The sequence below is a fragment of the Pteropus vampyrus genome, unplaced genomic scaffold, assembly GCF_000151845.1.
Source record: "Pteropus vampyrus isolate Shadow unplaced genomic scaffold, Pvam_2.0 Scaffold20, whole genome shotgun sequence".
NCBI classification, from domain to species: Eukaryota; Metazoa; Chordata; class Mammalia; order Chiroptera; family Pteropodidae; genus Pteropus; species Pteropus vampyrus.
The window spans coordinates 1,534,871-1,554,834 of record NW_011888801.1 but is presented as its reverse complement, the minus strand read 5'-3'; the positions used below and the strand labels follow the sequence as shown (position 1 = coordinate 1,554,834).

Genomic DNA, 19,964 nt, shown 5'->3' with positions numbered 1-19,964 from the left:
TCCTTGTCTCGGTGGAGCCTTGTTCTGCGGCCCACACCAAAGCTGTTCTCTGGGCTGGGGGACCTAGAGGGCCTGGGAGGGTGAGTTTCCTTTGCTGCTTCTCCCCTGATTCCGCTCCTGGCTTCCTCTCCCCTGAGCTTTGTGTGTGGCCTTCCTGGAGAAGGGTGAATGCCAGTGACTCCCTGTCTGGGCGTGGGTGCCTGCACCTTCCACCCTGTTCTCAGCCCTGCTGTCCTGGTCTCGGGGTGGGCTGGGGGCGGGGGTCCGGGGAAGGCAGGGCAAGTGGCAGGAACTCCCCAGGAGTGGTTGTTAGCATTGTACCTGCTGTCCTGTTAGCTCACCATTCTGCTGCTAATAGTCACCTCCCTAACGAAGCTGGTCTTTAGCTTCTGGGACAGCTGATTTCCAGGGGATTATTTGTATTACACACTTTCATGCTTTTTAATAGCAAATTTTTAATTAAATGGAAAGTCCTTTTGGAAGCGAGGGAGAGCAGCACTGACTTAGACCAGAGAAGCGCAAGAGAGGAGAGAGGTGGCGGGGCTTTGGGTGAGCCCGTGTGAGCGCGCCTGGGTCGGTTAGGGTGGGAGGGGAGCAGGGTCTGGCTACAGCTCCTTCTGTCACCTGCAGGCCTAGAGACGCAGGAGCTTGTTTGCCCAAGGACAGGAGAGAGTGGTGTATGGAGGAGGGATCTTAGAAATACCACCTGCCTTTGATCTCATTGGTAAATCTCAGAAATACTGAGTTCAGGGTGGGATTTGGGTTTGAGTAACTGGATCACATGAAATAAGGGGAAGTATAAATAGTCATTAGGCTCTATTTCAAACCCTGGCAGGCCTGAGTCCCCATTCGTCAAGTCAGGAGGGCTCTAACGACGGGGCTCTAGTGACAGCTCAGTGCCTGTATTTTACATTCTGGCTGATCTTGCTTTGGTGGGGAAAGGACGTAGGGGAGCACCTCAGCCCCGATGAAACGCTCTGCTACTGGAAATGGAAGCTGTCATTTGGGGCGGTTGGCAGCCTGGCCCCTGCCAGGGAAGAGACGTGGTGATTCCTTTGTATCCAAGAACTTCACTGGTTGGTTTGATGTCAGCCCATTCCTGAAGTGCTCTGTGAGGTGTTCCTGAAACTGCCGAGGATTGGAGCAAAGGTCAAACAGAGGGAGCCCTTTGGAACAGAGGTTCCCCATCAAGAGAGTTCAGGTGAGGGAAGGGACAGGAACAGCCGGACTGTCGGCCAAAGCATCGAGTTGTGTTTGCATTAGATGATGCTCAGGGCTTGGCATTTAACCCAGAGGTGGCTTTGTGGGCAGAAGCTTGAAGAGACCTCAGAAGACACCAGGTTGGTTTTTTGCCCAAGCGTTCTGGAGGCAGGGAGCAGGAAGGGATTCTGCTCGCCAGCCTTCTCACAGTTGGTGAGTTGCCACAGTTGCTCCATGCAGTGGCCTCCTGGACCCATCTTTGATGCTGTTATAGGTACATTTGTGAGTGGTCTTCCTCCTGGGTTCCATTATTTTGTTGCCTGGGTATGTGCACTACTCTACATTTCTTATAGGGAGCAGTGGTGTAGACCAGTCTTGGGAGGCTAAAAGAGCTGGGTTTGTATCTTGACCCACTGTATCTTTACCCTTTGGCCTTTGGCAAAATACTCTGTGTCCCTGGCCTCCTGTGTCCTCATTTGTAGAGTGGGAGAAATACTCATCTCACGGTGGTCATTAGGAATAATTAACTCCTTGAAGGCAGACAGTATATCCTTCCTAAATCCAAACTATCTAGCACAGGGTCTGGCACATAGTAGGCACTTAATAAATGCTGGTAGAATAAGTAATATATGCAAGGCCTAGCACATAATAAGCACTGAACAAACAGTTATTGTGGTTATTGCCTGAATCTGTGTTGCCTCCTGTGCTCACCATCCATCATCCTCGATCCACAAGCCTTCCTGTTGGGCTCTGCTTCTCCCACTTCTTCACCTCCCCTTAATTCTTGTTTCCTTTTACTCCTCCGAAAGAGCTCTTGGGCTCTCCCACTTTGTCACTCTCTGTCCCCCGTGGTAAGCGTTACTAGGTGCTTCTCACTCTGTTTCACTGTCACGCATCCTATCCCAGGACCACCTTCTCTGGGAAGGTTGGTGCTTCTCTCTGTCTTGTCTTCTTAGCCACGAAGCTTCTCTTTCTTGCCTACGTTTGAGGCAGTCTGAGGTGGTGACCAGAATGCTGGCCCCGGGGTCTGAGTGTCTCTCTGCCCCGGGGCCACATAACCTTGAATTGGGGAGTGCTGGGCATGCCGCCACTTGCCACTGCCGCTCCTTCAGGAGAGAGTCCAGCGAGGCTGACAGGATGGGGCATGGGTGGGGCTGCCAAGGAGGAGAGGAGTAGGACTTCCGAGTTTTCTCTCTGTTAATGTCTGTCCCGTCTCCTCTCTTGCAGTGCGTCTCCATGACAGTATTTCTGAAGAAGGGTTTCACTACCTCGTGTTTGACCTGTAAGTGCCACTTTCTGAGGGTGTGGGGCCTTTCCCTCCAGCTGGCTCAAGATGAAGGCTCGGACAGAGGCCTAACCTGGGTCTTCGGCCTCTGTCAAGGGTCCCTCTCCTTTGCCTGAGGGAAAGAATTTGATTTTGAACTTCCTCTGGTAATGGGCAGGTTGCTGAGGGGGCCTCATTGCTCATTCAGTATCTCCCCAGGGCTCCGAACCCCAAGATGGCATTGCTGTCGAGTTTCTCTTCAGCAGCATACCTATGCAGATGCTTTTTTCTTGTTTCTTGGTGTGTTGTCATTAGTGGAGAAATAGAATACAGCTCGTTGCATGACCTTAAACATTCTGAGAAATGGAAGGTAGCTTTTATTGTAAACTGGGCTCTAATTGGTCTCTCCTCCACTTTGGTTGTGCTTTAATATCTTAAAAGTGGCTCTTCACTTGGAAATGCCTCTCTGGTATTTTCAGGGTTGGGTATCTGTCCTTGGTCTCAATATTTTTCAACTTCGGTAGTAGGTCTCTCCTTCTCAGGCAGCTGTTTCTTAGGATTTGTGATCGTCTCTTATAAAGCTATGACTTTCTGAGTAGGTCGATTATTTTTTCTTAGATTCCTGTGTATTCATCTTTTCCTGAGTATTAGCTAACCTGTAGGTTATAGAAACAGAAATGTACAGAAGGAAGGGAGGACCCACATCAGCCCAAGGAGAATCCCTGTGTCATTGAAAGATGGAGAGTGTTCTGGGCTCTCAGATGAAATGCATGGAGAGTTGAGGTTTTTTTAAAAGCTGTTCTACAGTATGACCTTTTAACCTGTTGGGTGCTGACGTTGGCCTGCTGGCCTGCCTCCTCTGACCTCCTTCTTCTGTTGGTTGCAGTGTTACCGGCGGAGAGCTGTTTGAAGACATCGTGGCCAGAGAATACTACAGCGAAGCTGATGCCAGGTGAGATGAGGGCCCTATAGTTCAAGTGTGAGTCTTGGCCTCCTTAAGGGGCCAGGCATTGTACCTATTGAATAGTCTTTGGGGAAGATCGGAAGAGGTTTTATCTGGACAGCTGGACTCAGGTTGCATTCTGTGGACAATACAAAAAGTTAAAAATTCAACACTTCCAGATCAAATTTTTTGCAAAGCTCTTGCAAGTCTCCTTTACCCCATCACCCCAGAAATACCTTTACTTTGCACAACTCTGTCCTTGCAAACATGCCTGAGGGCCCTCCCCACCCCCTTTCTTTCCTTTGACAAATTCTACTGTGTACAGGGCATCCTGGGGACAATCCAGAGATGGAGAAAACATGGTTTATGTCCCAAAGGAGTGTAAACTTCTAGGTTAATAATTCAGTCAGGAGCCTTCTTGGGAGATTTTAGCCTTCATCATGTTGTCTCGGAACCACATGACCAGCCCCAGTGTGGGGCTCCTCAGGCCAGAGGACCATTGCTGTGTCACACCGCTCAGCCCCCAGCCCTCCATGGAAGCCCTGGCAGCTCCTTTCTGTGACACAGCAGAATTCCTCCCACACCACAGCTCTGGGCTCTTGTTTGGCCTGCGTTTCCCGCCTCAGCTCCTCCCACAGCCCCGAGTTTTCTCTGAGGGTGATGTCCTTACAACCTGGATTTGATCATCCTGCCTGCAGCTTATCTGGCATATGTGGCAGTTCTCGCTGCCTCCGGAGAGTGGGGGAGCACAGCTTCCTCACAAATTTCTCAACTCTGAGAGGCCAGTGTTTGCTGATCAACTTCAGATGCTTCAACCTCAGGAAAATTCTCAAGTGAGGAGACGAATTCCAGTGCCAGCAGGGGAGGACCAGGCTGTGGGGTGGGAGGAGGCGGTGATAGCTCAGGGAGCCTGGTGGGGAGGAGGGATAGCTGGGGGCGGGGGGTGACTGTACCAGTGGGCTTGGCCTGACTCTCTGGGACACTTCGCACTTTTGCCATTTTTGGCCAGAAGGCTCTCCCTGCTAGCCTGGCTCTGTTCTAATTATACTTTTCTGTGGAGACTCGCCTCCTCAGCTCAGTCTTAAAGTCTCTTTGGCTTACTCTTGGGCTGTGTTGTGTAGGAAGGCTGAGCCTCAGCCTCCAGGAACCTGATAAGACCCTTTGGCTTCTATGGAAGCCCCAGCATCAGATTTTAAGGAAGGAATAATAAGTCCAGGTTACCAGCCCAGCACCCCCAGGCATGACAAGCCTGCTGCACATACCTGGTAGTACCTGCTGGCTGGACTCCATGCTCTAGGGCAGGGTTTTTCAACCCCCAGCATTACTGACATTGGGGGCCAGATAATTTTTTGTCGTGAGGCCCCATCCTGTGCATCGTAGAGATTTGGAAGCATCCCTGGCCTTTACCCACTAGAGGCCTGCAGCACCCGGCCCCTCAGCTGTGAAAACCAGAAATGTCTCCAGGCATTGCCAGATGTTCCTTGGGAGGCAAAATTGTCCCCCAGTTTTCACCGCTGCTCTAGGCTGACAACACTCTCTGCCAAAATTTTGACTGCAAGTGGGGCAGGATGGTTTGGAAGGTGGACAGCCTGATGCAAGAATCAGCATGAATGTGAATCTTAGTTTGTCTTTTTCTATGCAAAGTCACTATCAGAAGTGCTCCTGGGTGCCCTGTTTGGATCATTCATAAGTGCATTGTTTCTTAAAAGTATCTGGTACTCATTGTATCTCTCCTACTAGGTGATAAACCTCAGGACAGGTATCGAGTCTTATTCATCTTTATAGCCTGTTTAGTACCAAGCACAAGGCCTGTAGGCACTCAACACATGTCTAAATAAACATGAGTACACCCACCCCCAAACAACTTAGGTTTAGTTGGACTCTCCCGAGTTGCCACCACAAGCCTCTTCTCCAAGAATAGAGTTACTGTAGGGGGAAAGAGAAGTAAGGGGTTGGATGGTTTCCCCTTCTCAGGAGTCTGGAGTGTCCCCAATATCTTGGAAACACACTGTGGTTGTGTTGGGCCTTTACATCCTAAGGAAGCACTGGTGGACCCTGTGCCAGTCGCTCCCCTGCATGGGAGACAGTGGACAAGCCATTTAACCAGCATGGGCCTCAGTTTCTTCTTTTATAAAATATTTTATAAAACTAGATGATGTGCAAAGGCCGAGGTTCTAACTTGTCTTTCACTGATTTTCTGTGAATCTGCATCCCAGAGTTAGGTCATGTTTTAGTCCACAGCATATGGTAATAAATGAGACGTTTTAACCCTACACTGACATTTCTTTTTGCTTTTGCAGCCACTGTATACATCAGATTCTGGAGAGTGTTAACCACATCCACCAGCATGACATCGTCCACCGGGACCTGAAGGTACTGTGCAGGCTCCCTCTTTGCCTTCTGCTTGTAAAGTGTTGGCGCCACCTGGTGCTAGATGGTGGTACTGCGAGGGCCCACCCAAACTAGACTCTTTGGGAAGAGGGGTGGGTGCCTCATAAGATTCTCTCTTTTCCTCATCCAGCCCGAGAACCTGCTGCTGGCAAGTAAATGCAAGGGTGCCGCAGTCAAGCTGGCTGATTTTGGACTAGCCATCGAAGTACAGGGCGAGCAGCAGGCTTGGTTTGGTAAGAGTGACCCTGTCTTCCTGGAATGCAGCCCCCGCCCTTCCTCCTCTTCCTGATCTGCCTTCCTCTCTCAGAGCTAGAAGCCAGACCCTTAATGGTCCTGGCCTCCTCAGAGACTACAGGAGATGGAGGGTGCAGAGCTCCCCCCTGGCTCTCTGTGACTCAATACAGTGAGTCTAGCTGTTGTCAGCACTGCGTTCTTGCTGCCTCTGGGGAGGGCTGGGAGTTCCTGGTAGGCACATGGACTTGCCCTCTCATTTGGATTCCAGGCACTACAAGAAGCCGAGCCTGCCATCATCTCTTGTTGCCATGTGCTGAGAGTTTATGTAGCAAAAATATCAGGAGTGAGAACAGGCTTGGGGAAGATTGCTGATGTGGATTTAATGAGAGAGAAAGTGGGTTCAGTGTGCCTCTGCCCTCTTTTCTGCTACAGGTTTTGCTGGCACCCCAGGTTACTTGTCCCCTGAGGTCTTGAGAAAAGATCCCTATGGAAAACCTGTGGATATCTGGGCCTGCGGTAAGCCCATTCCACACTCTCAACTTTTCGGTGTTAGGGGCCCTTGGCTTTGAGCAACGGCAAGAAAGAGGCATCACTAGTCCTTGCGGGTCCCACAAGTGTTTGGTATATGTGAAATCACGGTGTTTGCTCTAGTGCCCCTGGGATGGCTGTTCCCATCACACCCTCCTCCTCAAGTACTTTCTGAATTCTCTGTATCCTTGAAGAAGGAATCACCCGTGTCTTCGAGGATGAGTTGTGCCTAAAGAAATGTCTGATGTGGCTTGGGGTCATGGGGAGCAAAGCATAGCAGGAAAGGCTAGTGACACAGCATTATTGGCTGGTATCTACTTCTATCTCTGGTATGGCCCTTGACCTTCTGGGTGGCTCTGAGCTCTGTGTGGCTTTTCTCAGTTCCTTAGCAGAGTAGGGGACTGACCCCAGTGACTTGTGTTCTGTCTCGTAGGGGTTATCCTGTATATTCTCCTGGTGGGATACCCTCCCTTCTGGGATGAGGATCAACACAAGCTATATCAGCAGATCAAGGCCGGAGCCTATGATGTAAGGACCGGTTTGTTCCCACCCCTTGGGCTCTGTCCAAGGGAGGGGGCAGGATACATGAAGGGTTAGGGGACTTTGAAAACTCAGGGATGGGCATACAGGTCTCAATTCCTGCTACTCACTATCCTAGGGAGCAACTTTTTTGCACAGCTGCTCTTGAGAGCTGTGAAATCAGGGAGCCCACTGAGAAACCGTTGGGCCTGGAGGTGTGGTATGCTGCATAACATAGGGACAGAAAGTCTGATGGCTCTCTCCACGGCAGTGGGGCCTTGAGCACATGGCTGAGCCACTGCTCCCTCCTAGTAGAGAGACAGGGTTGAACCAGAAGATGTTGGAGTCCACTTCCTGCTCTGATCTCATATTCTGGCATTCTAACCATGATCTCTGTCTTCCTTACACAGTCTTTAAGTTGACACAGGTGCTGGGATACACTAGGGCTTCTCCAGCTCTGCCAAGCAGCTGTAGGTAACACAGTATCCCAGTGATAGACAGAGCCTACCTTTCATATCTCTCCTCCCCCTGTTTCTGCTCCTTAGTTCCCATCACCAGAGTGGGACACAGTGACTCCTGAAGCCAAGAACTTGATCAATCAGATGCTAACCATAAACCCTGCAAAACGTATCACAGCTGACCAGGCTCTCAAGCATCCATGGGTCTGCGTAAGTGTCTTCACCCGAGATTGAAGAAAACAGAGATGTCAGCCCTCCTTAATCCCTTAGCACTCTCCTCACCCTCCTTTGTATGACCAGAGAATAATTATTTTGGGCCCTGAGCAAAGACTCAGCAGAGAGGGAGGGGGCCCGGATGGGTCAGTAAATGTCACCAGGAGGGATTCAGGGAGGCAGATAGAGCTAACCAGCCTCTGTCTCTCTCCCACTCGTCAGGTGTGATTTAGTTCTGACCTTTGCAGACTTGCGGTAGGTGGTAATAGAAAGTAGCCAGCAGAACCCAAACTGAACTGCCAAGCTTAGTGTACATAGTCAGAACTCAACTCTAATGGAAATGTGACCAAGACTCAACAAATGAACAAAAGGAGCCTTTGAGCATTTAAAAAGAACACCCTGAAGTTCACTCATAAAGCTCACCCTAAGAGAGCCTTCTAGGCTATCAATGTGGGTCGACATACTCTGTTTCCACATACAGTTCTGTCCAGCTGAAATATCTGTTTTCAAGCAAGAAGAGGGTCTGCTACAGTTAAGCGTCCTGACAATGATGATACATTTATTTATTTGTCCTTTCCCATGTTTACTGAATGCCTCTTCGGCTCTGGTCACCATGTGGGTGCTGGAGATACAAAGATGAATTGAGGCATGAGCCCTTTCCCCAAAGATCTCAAAGATTATGTGGGGAGAACGGGCACTCAGACAACCACCCTGCAATGTGACAAGTGTGTAAAAGAATCTAATGAGTGTGCAGGTGCTCCCCCTGTACCTGGTGGGCAGTGAGATTACTCAAGGCTGCATGGAGGAGGTGACCTGTCATGGTTCTTGGCAGATGACTAGGAGTTTCCCAGAATGATAACCTGCAGACCCAGGTTAGCTTGGGCCAGGATGAGAGGCCATGGGGAATTGTGGAATTAAGGAATGTTAGTAGTTTGATTGTAGATGAAGATATGACTACAGGAATGCAAGAGAATGAAGGCAAAAAGATTCCGTGACATACAAGTTTCTGCCTTAGGAGTTTGGATTGCATTCTGAAAACACAGGGAACCATTTAAGACTTTTAAAGAGGGAGTGAAATTGGTAATTAAGAAAGGTCACATTAGAAGCTATGTAAGAAATACAGTTGCAGAGGGAAGAGGCTGCGGGCAGAGAGCTCAGGAAATGGTCGTAATCGTCTAAGCAAAACGAGATGAGGTGTCAGCTAAGGGTGACGATAGAGTGGACGGTGTGGCAAGAAGTGGACAAATTCGAAATATTTGGAAGATAGAATCGAAAGAATTTTGTGATCAACTGAATTTGGATCTGGGAAGTGAAGGAGAGAGAGGGATCTGTGAGTTGGAAACTGAGTGGAGGGTTGCACCATTCACTGACCCAGAAGAAACCCAGAGGAGGAGCCAGTTTGTGAGAAAAGATGATTTTGGTTTCATACATGTCGAGTGTAGTGTCTGAGGACCTCTAGCTGGAGACATCCAGTGAGTTGTTAGAAATATGGTTCTAGAGTTTAGAAAAGAAGTTAAAGATTGGAAATGCGGGTTGTAGTCACTTCTCTATAGGTAGTGTTAAGGCTGTAGAAATAGATGGGATTGTTTCTCTGCCTACCAGATACTTAACTGTGGGCTTATATAGGAAAAGAGATGGCCACAAAACACCAATATTTTATGATGGAGAGTTAGAGGAGCCAGCAAAGGAGACTGAGATGAGAACTTTCATTGTAGAAAGGAGGAGCAGGAGATCCCAAGAAACAGGAGATCTCAGTAAGGGAGTGTCTGTAAACAGATGCTTTGAGGGAGGCCATGATAAAGATGGAAAAGAATCCATTGGCTCTGACCATTTAGAAGCCACTGTTTTTGTTATTTCACCAATAGACGCAGCGAAGTAAGAGAGATGGAAACCTTTTTTTAGTGAGGTGAAGAAGGAGTAGGAGTGAAGGGAGAAAGAAATGATACACTTAGATGAATAGGTTAGGGGAGTTTTTAAATTTTTAAGATTTGTTTAAGGAGAGGCTTGACTATGACGTATAGACTGCAGAGAAGAATATAGTCTGGAATAAGGGGTTAAAAATATTGGCTGATTGAGGAAGCACAGGTTTGGAGAGCAAAAAGAGAGAGGGGTTCCTGAGCCCAGATTGAGGGGTCAGCACTGTATGTGAGGGATGATGCTGCTGAGACCGGGGTTAGGTTGCAGGCTGGTGCAAATCAGCTTAAGGGTGGGGGTGCTGAAGTTGAAATTCTTTCTTGATGAGCTCTCCTTTTTGTGGAGAAGTTTACATTCTGGAGGAGGAGGTGAAATAACAGAAAGTTGGGAGAGTTGCTTCGGGACCCAAGAAGGGGAGTGGGCCCAGGATGAGAGAAAGGATTGCGGGGTGACCCCGTGGGGTTGTGGGCACCAGGCCGCATATCGTATGATTTCTTTTTCTATCAGGCTGGCCAAGACAGCAACAGCAAAGGGTGGGTGGGGGTGAGAAACTTAAAATGGGCATTCACGAATTGGGGAACTATTATGTTCTTAGGGGTCATTTTGTGGGCCCTCCCCTCCACCATTGTGTATATCTCAGTAGCCCCCGAGGACATCACTGTGTTACAATACTACATAATAACCGATGCTCGTGCGGATGACCCTGAGTCATCAAGGAGATGTAGATCATGCCCAGTGGCCTCTGCTTAAAGAGGAAGGAAGTTAGCAGTCATACAGTGAAGAAAATTTCCCATCCAAAATGAGGAAAAGAATTAATGCTTCAAGTTAAAAGATCCTTAGCTTCTCAGCTCACAGCTTCATTTAGGACCTTGTCGAGGTGTGTTGAGAGGAGCTCTGGGAAGGCATGAACGTCCTATCTAGAGAGCAGGAACTTCGCCTGTTCTCACTGCTCAGCGTCTGGAACACAGTAGGTGCTCGGTGAACAGTTGCCGAAGGAGTGACTGCAGGAGGATCACAACATGCAGATACTCTCAGTCCATAGCCTTTGTTTCCCAAGGAAGACGAGAGTGCTCTCTCAGGCACCCTCTTCTAGCATCAAATATTGTGGTGCTTTCATGTTCAGATTCTTATCCTTACATAACCTTGAGTTTTGGGTAGTGCTTTTATTCTAAAAGCATTTTCATATCTTTGACCTCATTTTATCTTTGGAGCAACTCTGGGGTGGCTGAGCGTGCAGCCATCGGTCCTAGGGCTATGGCGAGGGGCAGAGGACCTGGCTGGGGGCTCACAGGCCTGTCTGTCTGGCTTCTAGCAACGATCCACGGTGGCGTCCATGATGCATCGTCAAGAGACTGTGGAGTGCTTGCGCAAGTTCAATGCCCGGAGAAAATTGAAGGTGAGTTTTCCCATCCGGGCTGCCAGTATCCTGAAATTGTACCTTTTGACAGTGCACCCCCTCCCCCATCACAGAAGGAAGCTTCCCTCCCTGGCTGGAACTGAGCGATGAAGGTTATACATGTTGGGGGGCCCCAGAGACCTGATGTCTTCAGGCTGTAGCCAGCAGCTACCTTCCGCCTGAGACCAGGCCATGCTTTTCTAGAGGCCAGTTGAATTCACAGGAGCCTTTTCTTTCTGCAGGGTGCCATCCTCACAACCATGCTTGTCTCCAGGAACTTTTCAGGTATGTTTTCTCAGCCATGCACATTAATTCTACTGAGGTGAGTGGGTCAGAATGGATATCGACATCCCAGGCCATCCCAGCGCTGGGTGTCTCGGGCAGCATCTCCACCAAGATGATGAGGATCCTGTTTGGAGGGGCTGCTTGCTGCTAGGTCCTGCAACCTGAGATTCTGGGGGGCTTTATAGGGTTCAAATTTATGAGCTCTGTTCCCTAGGACCTCCCCAGGAGTAGCCTGCCAGCCTCCCATTTATCTTATCCCTGGGGATTCTTATTTAATTCTCTGAATAACTCGCAGCACTTTAAGATTTTAGCCCATCTCTGGGGTGTTGGAGGCTGTGCTGGGGAAGAGAAAGAGATGAGGCGTAGTGAATCTTCTCAGTCGCCACCAGTAATTTGTAGACTGGGATGATCTCTGCTTCATTGTGTCCAAGTAGAGATGACTAATAGAAATTATTCCAGATGTTTAAACCTTTTACAGCGACTGTGCTTAAAATATTTCCTGTGATAGTAGCTAGCTATAAAAGTGAAAAAATAGAGACTAGCAGGATGGAGGGAAAGGAGCTTGCTTAAATTTGCATGAGGAATTGGGAAAGTTGGGACCCATAATTTATAAATCAGGCTTGACATTTCTTTTTAAGATGCAAGACATTCCACCTCCTCCCCCACCCCCACCTCTAGCCCCATCCCCATCATTGTTTGCCCTCAGTTAGGAAGCACAGTGGCTTTTCTATGAGAAAAAGATTAAAGTCAGGAGTTAACTGAAGACAGAAGGTCTCTTCTCAGCTTGCTTTTTCCCCTGGTCTCCCCTTCCCCTGACCCCCAGCCCTACTGTTTTGGTTCAAGAACCTCCTTCTCTCTTTCTCATAACTGTTTTCCCTCTGCACTGCCGTGGAGAGGGGGTTGTGTGGGAGGCTCAGGTAGGCAGCCACTCTGGGCAGAGGTTGCTCCTGGAGCTGGAGTTGGCTGTGCTGGTTCTGGGTTACTTGAAGCCCTGGCTCTGAGGAAGCCACAGGTGAGAAGACGTGGGGCTTCATGAGCCCTGGCCTGAGCAAGAGCCACAGGGTCCAAGAGGGTCAGGACTGGAGAGCGAGCCAGAGGAGTGTCTCACCTCAGGCCAGCCCCTTGGCCCTGGTTTGGGGCTCATTCTTGTGTTGTGGGTATCCATGAGAGGAAGTCTGTGTCCCTGGATTCACCTCTCACAAGTGGGAACGGGAGCGAACAGCCGGCTGCCTCCAGCAGGGATGGAGCTGTAGTCCCACACCTGCTTCTTGTCTCTAATACTCGCAGCTTCTCTTTTTTCTTGATTTAGAACCTTTAGGACACTCAAGGGCATTTCTGTGCTGACCCTAGAATGGCCATCTGTTCTCTCTGCGTGGCAGAAGTCTGAGACAGGCTACTGGGAAGTCAGTAGCATGTGCCCCACCCCTGGCCTCAGGCCTCCACATCAGCCTCTCCCTATCTGGTCTCTGTTAGGACAAAGCACCTTCACAAATCCCTAAAGAGTCTCCTGTCCTTGCTGCCTAGACTCCCTCTGGCCTTTGTACTCACTTAGCCCTGGGTCAGAGGAGACCCCCTCCCCCCAAAAAATGCTGCTAGCATTCCAGGATGACTTCTTCTGTCCTGACTCTGGGACAGGTGAGGATAGAGACAGTCTCCAGAAGCTTCTGCAGAAAGATATCTACACGTATAATCAACAAGGAAGGTCACCTGTGTGTTTCTTCAGGCACGAGCTAGGCTGTTTTCTGAGTTGATCCCAGACAGGGTTGTAGCTTAGCCCTGGACTCTAGCAGGTTGGCTAATGGTGAAGTCAAGGCTTCTAGAATGTACTGTTTTAGTAGCTTTTGTTTTCTTTCTGGGGCTTGTTTCTTGGGCATCTTTAACCCTTGGAACACTGAAATATGGGTTGAGAAAAGCTGCCTCTCCTGGCTTCCTTCCTTGAAGAGAAAAAGCAGCCTGTGCCTCTGAGGAGCCAGGGGACATGGAACAGCAGCGAACTTAGCTTCCCGTGGGCCATGGAGCTCCCTGGGCCCTGAGTGCCAGTCTCACTAGTGTTTGGAATGTGGCCAGAGGAAAGAGCTACCCTCTGCTCTGGGCTCTCTGACAATGTCTTCATTTAGGTCCCCAAGGGAGGAAGGTTTGAAAGGGGTTCAGTTTCCTCACGGCCTTAAGCTAAGACTGGGCTACCTCAGAAAGGACACTACCTCTCACCTAAGAATGGAAAAGTTAGGCTTTTCCCTGTAGACTCTTACCTAAGGTGGTCACAAGACAGGTGCCGAAGCCATTTCCATGAAGTAGGGCCCTACTACCATCCGAGCCCAGTCCTCTCAGGTCCCCAGACTGCTGCAGGACTGGCCGCACCTGCTCCTCAGCCCGCCCCCAGCGCCTTCGCTCCCTCAGCTCGGCTGGCTTGGCCAAGCCGCCTGGACCCTGCTGTGCGTGGGCGGCCAGCGGGTTCCTGTGCCTCGCGCTGGGGCATGCTCGCTGCTGACTGGCCACCGTGGCTTTGCGGCAGCTCTGTGCACTGAGAGATTGTATCCCCTCAGTTGGCAGGCAGAGCTCCGCCCCCGCCTCGCCTGCCGCGAGCGCCGCCAGCCTGGCCGGGCAAGGTACGTGGCATGAGTCCTCCCTGACCGCCTGCCTCGGCTCCCTGCCACCCCACCAGGAGGGCCAGCATGCCAGGCCCACTCACCAGGGAGGCGAGTCCCATGCTTGCGGGCTGAGATGGGCATGCCGGACGGACCACCTAACTTGGCATCTGCGAGCGCATTGGTGTCACAGAGCCCCCTAACCAGCCATGCATGCTGGGCGCTTGCCAACTCTCAGGAGGCAATAGCCTGGGGACATGGAGCTGGGCAGCAGGAGGTTTTCCTCCAGACAGCCCGAGAGCCTCGCCTGCCCATGAGGGCTGGGGCCAAAGGTAGGCCCAGAGACAGTCCTGGGCGTGCTAGGACTAGGCTTCAGTGGCACTGTTGGAGACCCCACAGAGGAAGCCATGCCCCTCAAAATTGTGAAGTGTGACCTTTCAGGCCTTCAGGTCTGAAAGGCTATAGAATACAGAAGCTGTGGAGACAGCCATCCTTGGGTTTAGATCCTAGCCCTGCCACACCCTGAGCAAGTCATGTCAGCTCCCCAGCCTTAGTTTCTCATCCCTCCAGTGGGGCTAATAAATAACATGGCTATGATTAAGATCATGCATTTCAAAGGCTCTCAACCCTGCCTGTACAGGACAGCTTGTAAAAAATCCTGATGCTGGGACCCCACCCCAGAGAAAATCAGAATCCCTAGGGCATAGGATAAGCATACGCATTTTTTTAAGCTCCCAAAGTGATTCTGATGGGCAGTGGCAGTTGAGAACTCTGATGTATGTAAAGCACTTAACAGTAGGTAGTCAGGCATAGTAGTAAATACATTAAAAAAAAAAACAAACAAACTTTCTAATCACCTCAGCATGACTGGAGATAGGACAAAAGGCTATTTTGGGGAGTCAGAATTCTCGTGATAGAAGGACCCCTATTCTCTCTGTAGAGAGATGAGACCTATTCGGGGTTCAAATGACCACCTGCAGGCAAGAATGGCAGCAGTAGCAATGACAGCGGTTAACACTTAGTACTTGCTATGTGCCAAGCACTCTGCTTAGTGCCTTTCATGCATGATCCCATTGGATCCCCACTATCTTATGACCTAGGCCCTGTTTTATCCCATTTTATAGATAAATTGAGGTTCAGAGAGTTAAGTAACTCACTCAAGGTCACACAGCTAGCAAGTGGTAGAACCAAGGTGCGCAAACCCAGCAAAGTCCAGTGGATCAGATAGTTGAGCTGATTCCATTGCCCCACGCCTCCCAGACACTCCCATTCACTGTCTGTGCTCTGTGGCCTTTATGGCCAGCAGGCATCACCAGCCTTCCTGCAAGAAGCTCATCAGCCTTGAACATCACGCCGCGCTGGCTAGACTCTGTTTAATAACTCGTTATTTTGCCCAGTCCTGCTCAGTGGGACCAGAGAGTGGACTCTGAAGAAAGGGTGGCAGATAGAACCCAGTAAACCTGGTGAGGACCTGCCCAGTCAAGGCTTCAACCCCCTGGCAAAACCCTCCTGTAGGTGGTCCTGGTCTCTGTGTCTGTGCCTGTCTGGTCTCCTTCGTGAACTGTGACACTTCTTGTTTCTTGAGAACACTCAGGAGATGTCTTGCATCCTTCCAGCTTGGCTGTCCTGAGGATCTCCATGGCATCTAGGGACAGAGCCCTCACCTTTCACCCTAGCACTCTGCTTTCAGGCCTGGGTGGAAGCTGTCGAGGGCAGCGTCCCCAGTGCCCCAGGCAGCTCCAGTACTGAATGTCGTTTCTCTTAAGCACAGTGTGTCCCTGTTTCTGCTGAGCCCTCTTCATGGCAGAGGAGATCCTGGGGTACCACCCTGAGGGTCTGACGCTGCTTGAGATGTCCTTCATGCTTTGGGGCTACCAGGAAGGGTGTTGCTTCTACGGGTTTCAGGAGACTCCTGCCCCCTTTTTCAGACAAGCAGTCTCTTGCGGATCCAGCTGCCAGACTTCAGGTTGGGGAAAGAGTGCAATGCAGGAGTCTTGATTTTCCTTCTTGTTTTCACAGCTGCCAAAAGTCTGTTGAACAAGAAGTCAGATGGTGGTGTGAAGGTAGGTGTCTCCACCCCTTTAGCCCAAGACTGGCCTCTCTGTCCTAACAGTCACTCCGGGGAATTGTTGTCTCCTTAGTCCCCCTTTTCCTGGGAACCTTCCTATCCTTGCTTTTCTGCTTTAAACCGGAAACCTTTGTGCTCAGAACAGCAGGTTCCACTGGCCTGAGAGGGCAGAGGGAGATGTTTCTCCTGACCTTAGCTTGATCGGAAAGACTCAGGGGAAAGTGATCCAAATTATAGTTTAGTAGCACTCAATTCTGAACTTGACTTCCAGATAGGTGCCTCATTTCCAGAACTTGACTCTCTGGGTTTTTTAGTCATTTGGTTAATCTCTCCCCACCCGCTGCCGCCCGCCCCCCCTCCCCCACCCCACCACCTTTTTTAAAGCACAAACCCTTTTTCAAATGAAAGCAAATTTGCCTGGTTGACTCAGGGTGCAGGGCTTGAAACCTGAAGCCACTATCCTTTTGGTCTTTCCCTATCTCCAAAGCACTTCTAGAACTCAGCTCAGCTACCACTAAGTGAAGTGTCTTAAACTTTCTCTGGGCATAGGCTGCACAGAAACAGATGAGGGACATGGCATATCTCACAGCTCATTTGCATTTGGTGATGGAGCTTTTCCTGTGGGGTCAGAGCAAGAAGAGGGAACAGGAGCCTTCATGGACCAGCAGGAAGCCCTAGTGGGACTGGCTGCTTGGCCAGGTAGCGGAGAGGTGGTTGGGGGTCCTCACAGGGCCCAAGGTATTCTGGGGACAGAAAGGGTCCTGGGGCTGGGGTATTAAAGAGGAGTTCATGCTATCTTGAAGTCTCCCAATTTACACCATAGAGGATTTCAAATCATGAAATTGTTCAAATTTTTTAATTGCAGCCAAAGTTTAAATTGTGCCTTTCCTCATGATCTTACGTCCCCAGCTGAGATATACATGTGTGCCCCATTTCCTCCTCCCCACCCCTTCTTCTTTCTCTTGTTCTCTGCATGCCTGCTTCTATGTACTTCTGCCCCAAGGAGGGGAGCTTGAGCTTCACACACACCTGCTGACATGGAGCTGGGGTTGATCGGCAGTACCGCCCTCCCCCGCCCCCACGCCCGTTACAAGGACATGAGCTAGATGGGTGGAGCCAAGTTAGGAAAAGGTGGCAGGTGTAGTTGGGGGAAGATTTTGCATATTCCTCTCTAGGGAAGAAGCTAAAATCAATCAACTTTTACAAAGTATTTAATAAGTACCTATCAGGCCCAGTGCTACACTCAGTTCTAGAGACACACAGGAGGTATAAAAGGTGATGCAGTATTTGTCTACCTTTAAGAAGTTGCAAGGTTAATTGAAGTGGAAAATGGATATACTTGGAATCAGATAAGCACTGAATGGTATATGGTACTGGACCCTACGTGGGATGGTTCAGTCAAGAAGCTTCTGGGAAAAAGCTTATTGGAGAAAGCTTAAAGGATGTAGGAAGATTGGAACCAAGTCAGTAATCGCCTCTAGGGAATGGGATTGGAAGTGAGGATAGAGAGACATATCTTTTGTTTTTTACTTTGTACACAGGCATTTTCTTTAAAATGAGAATGTATTTTATAACAAAAAAACAAAAAATATTTTTATGGCTTCTATTATACATATTGATGTTTTCTGCCCAACTGGAGTATGTGGTAGAGGGATGTCAAAAATATAGCTGGATTGGTCTGGTTGGGCAGAGGAATTGGATTTTTGTATATTAGGCCACAGGAAACTCTGTAGGCCACTGAACAGGGAAGCTACAGTAAGTGACATTTTTGAAAGATTTGGCTAAGGGCATAAGAGTGAATAGAAGAGGGTAGAAACTAGACACGGAGGTATCAATTAGGATTTTTTATAATCTGGGTGTAAGGTGTTGGAAAGGTGATTAGAAACAGAAAGGGTTAACGGTCAGAATACTTAATCACCAGAAGAGCGTAGGCACCAACCAATCAGACAGACTAGGTGCTGCCTGTGGGTAATTTGGTCTAGCTGTCTATACCCGTGGATGCTGGGCTCTGATTACAGGTTAGCTCTGATGAGAGTTATGCCAAAGGAAGTTCACACTGGATATGGGAGATTAAAAGTATCCATCAAAGATAATGTCAAAATTCCTTGTATGTTGGTGGTGCCACTGCTAGAAACAGGAGTAGTTGTGAAGTAATGCCCAGTTTGGTGGGGAGAGGAAGTTTCGTTTTGACCACATTGAGTTTGAGAGGCGGGTGGAGATCTGGGTGGAGAGGTTTTTTTTTAAAAGATGCTGTGAAGTACCTGGTATAGCCCAGGGAGGAGGTCAGCGTTGGATGTGCAGGTGGAGACTCGCATGACTAAATCCCTTGAGTCCATTCACTCAGCCAATTCTGTACCTCAGCAGCTGTGAAGGCAGCGACATAAGCCACTCTTTAAGCATTCACAGTGGAAGGGAGACAGGGAAACCACTAGTTCTAGTGCTGTCTGCTAAGGTCTTGTAGGGAGGTAAGCTCAGGGCAGCGCCGGGGGTGCAGAGAGGTGAGCCTCTGAACCAGGACAAGAAATTTTTCTGAAGAAGATAGCCCATGAACTGAGTTTGAAGGGCAGGTTGGATTTCGTCAGGTTAAGGAGGGGAAAGGAAGAAGGATATTCCAGGCAGAGAGAGAGAACAGCACATGTGAGGACATGTAGGTTTGACACAGCATGATGATTCTGGGAACTTCAGTATCTTCTGTATGGCTGAAGCAAAGAGCGATTGCACAAAATAGTACCTGCAATAAAGCAGCGATAGCCGAGATGGTAGTGAGCGATGAGTGAAGAAGCCATTAAGGAGGAACATGTTTCTAGTAGAGTTTTCTAGATATTGGCCCCAAGGATAAGTGTTAGGTGCAGCCATGTAAGATTAGCCTGAGGAGCTAATTAAAAATATCCAGATTTCAGGGTCCAACCTGGAATTCAGATTTATAAAGCCTTGGGTGGGAGGCAGAATCTGAATTTTAATAATACTCTCCTTCCCCCATATGAATCCAAAACACATGAAGTTTAAGAGTCTGGTAAAGGCAAAATATTGGGGTTATTTGTTGTTAAGGGGCTGGAAAAGAAGAGGAATCAGCAAAGGAAATGGAAGAAAGAACAAAGAGTAAAGGAAGAACCGAGGTATGCCACAGTGTCGGACCTTCCAGGGACATTAAGAGGGATGAGGTCTAGGTGAACAGAATCATTAGATAAATTAAGTGAAAACTTTGTAAATGAAAACATATGTGGGGAACCTAGCCTAGTGTCTGACATAATATGTGCTCAGTAAATGAGTTTGATTCTTGAGAAGAGACTTTGAATATAATGGGACCAGCGGCTAAGATGCAAGTTGTTTAAGAAGAGAATGATCAACCGCAATTAAAAGGCCAAAAACAGACAGGTTGGGGAACGTATTCACAGCAGGTGTGGTGGGAGCATTGAGTATTGTTTTTATACAAAAGAGCTTTCTTTAATAAATAGGAATCTCCCCTAAAACCCAGTTGATGATGGCCAAAGAGTATGAACTGACAGACAATCTTATCTAAAAAGAAGTAAAACAGGTTCACAGATGTGGGTATTTAGCCCCACTAGTGTCAGAGAAAATGCAAATTGACATGAAGGGCCGCCTTTGACTCTTACGTTCATGATAGTAGCATAAATCAGAATGATGAATTTGTAAAACAGCCTGTGTGTCAAAAGCCATAAAAATATTCTTACCTTTTTTATTCTTTAATTCTCCTTCTGGGAATTTATCCCAAAGAAATAACTCAAAATATGGAAAAATTGAAAGCGGGAAGATGTTCAAAGTGACATTATTTATAACTCTGAAAATATTGGAGACAATCTCAAAAGCCAATAAGATAATGACTAAATCAATATGGGAAATGGATGGAAATGTTTTATATTAAGCGGAAACAGTAGGACATAAATCAGTATATATTATGCTATCATCTAAATTTCTTTTTTAAAAAAACAATGTGTTTGTAGATTT

The 19,964-nt window shown here is 48.7% G+C and overlaps 1 protein-coding gene across 13 annotated transcripts in view; it reads left to right on the top strand.

Moving 5' to 3' along the window:
- The window catches only part of CAMK2G (calcium/calmodulin dependent protein kinase II gamma), a 55,248-nt gene that overhangs the window by 17,390 nt on the left and 17,894 nt on the right, over window positions 1–19,964 (top strand). For 12 of the 13 annotated variants that reach the window (XM_011355281.2, XM_011355280.2, XM_023527923.1 and 9 more), the window contains exons 4-13: window positions 2,428–2,482; window positions 3,351–3,416; window positions 5,708–5,780; window positions 5,929–6,031; window positions 6,465–6,548; window positions 6,994–7,088; window positions 7,625–7,747; window positions 10,977–11,060; window positions 11,303–11,345; window positions 15,950–15,993. In XM_011355281.2, coding sequence (XP_011353583.1) covers window positions 2,428–2,482; window positions 3,351–3,416; window positions 5,708–5,780; window positions 5,929–6,031; window positions 6,465–6,548; window positions 6,994–7,088; window positions 7,625–7,747; window positions 10,977–11,060; window positions 11,303–11,345; window positions 15,950–15,993 — 770 coding nt within the window. The remainder of the gene's footprint in view (window positions 1–2,427; window positions 2,483–3,350; window positions 3,417–5,707; window positions 5,781–5,928; window positions 6,032–6,464; window positions 6,549–6,993; window positions 7,089–7,624; window positions 7,748–10,976; window positions 11,061–11,302; window positions 11,346–15,949; window positions 15,994–19,964) is intronic. The other variant, XM_023527920.1, reaches the window with a different exon arrangement.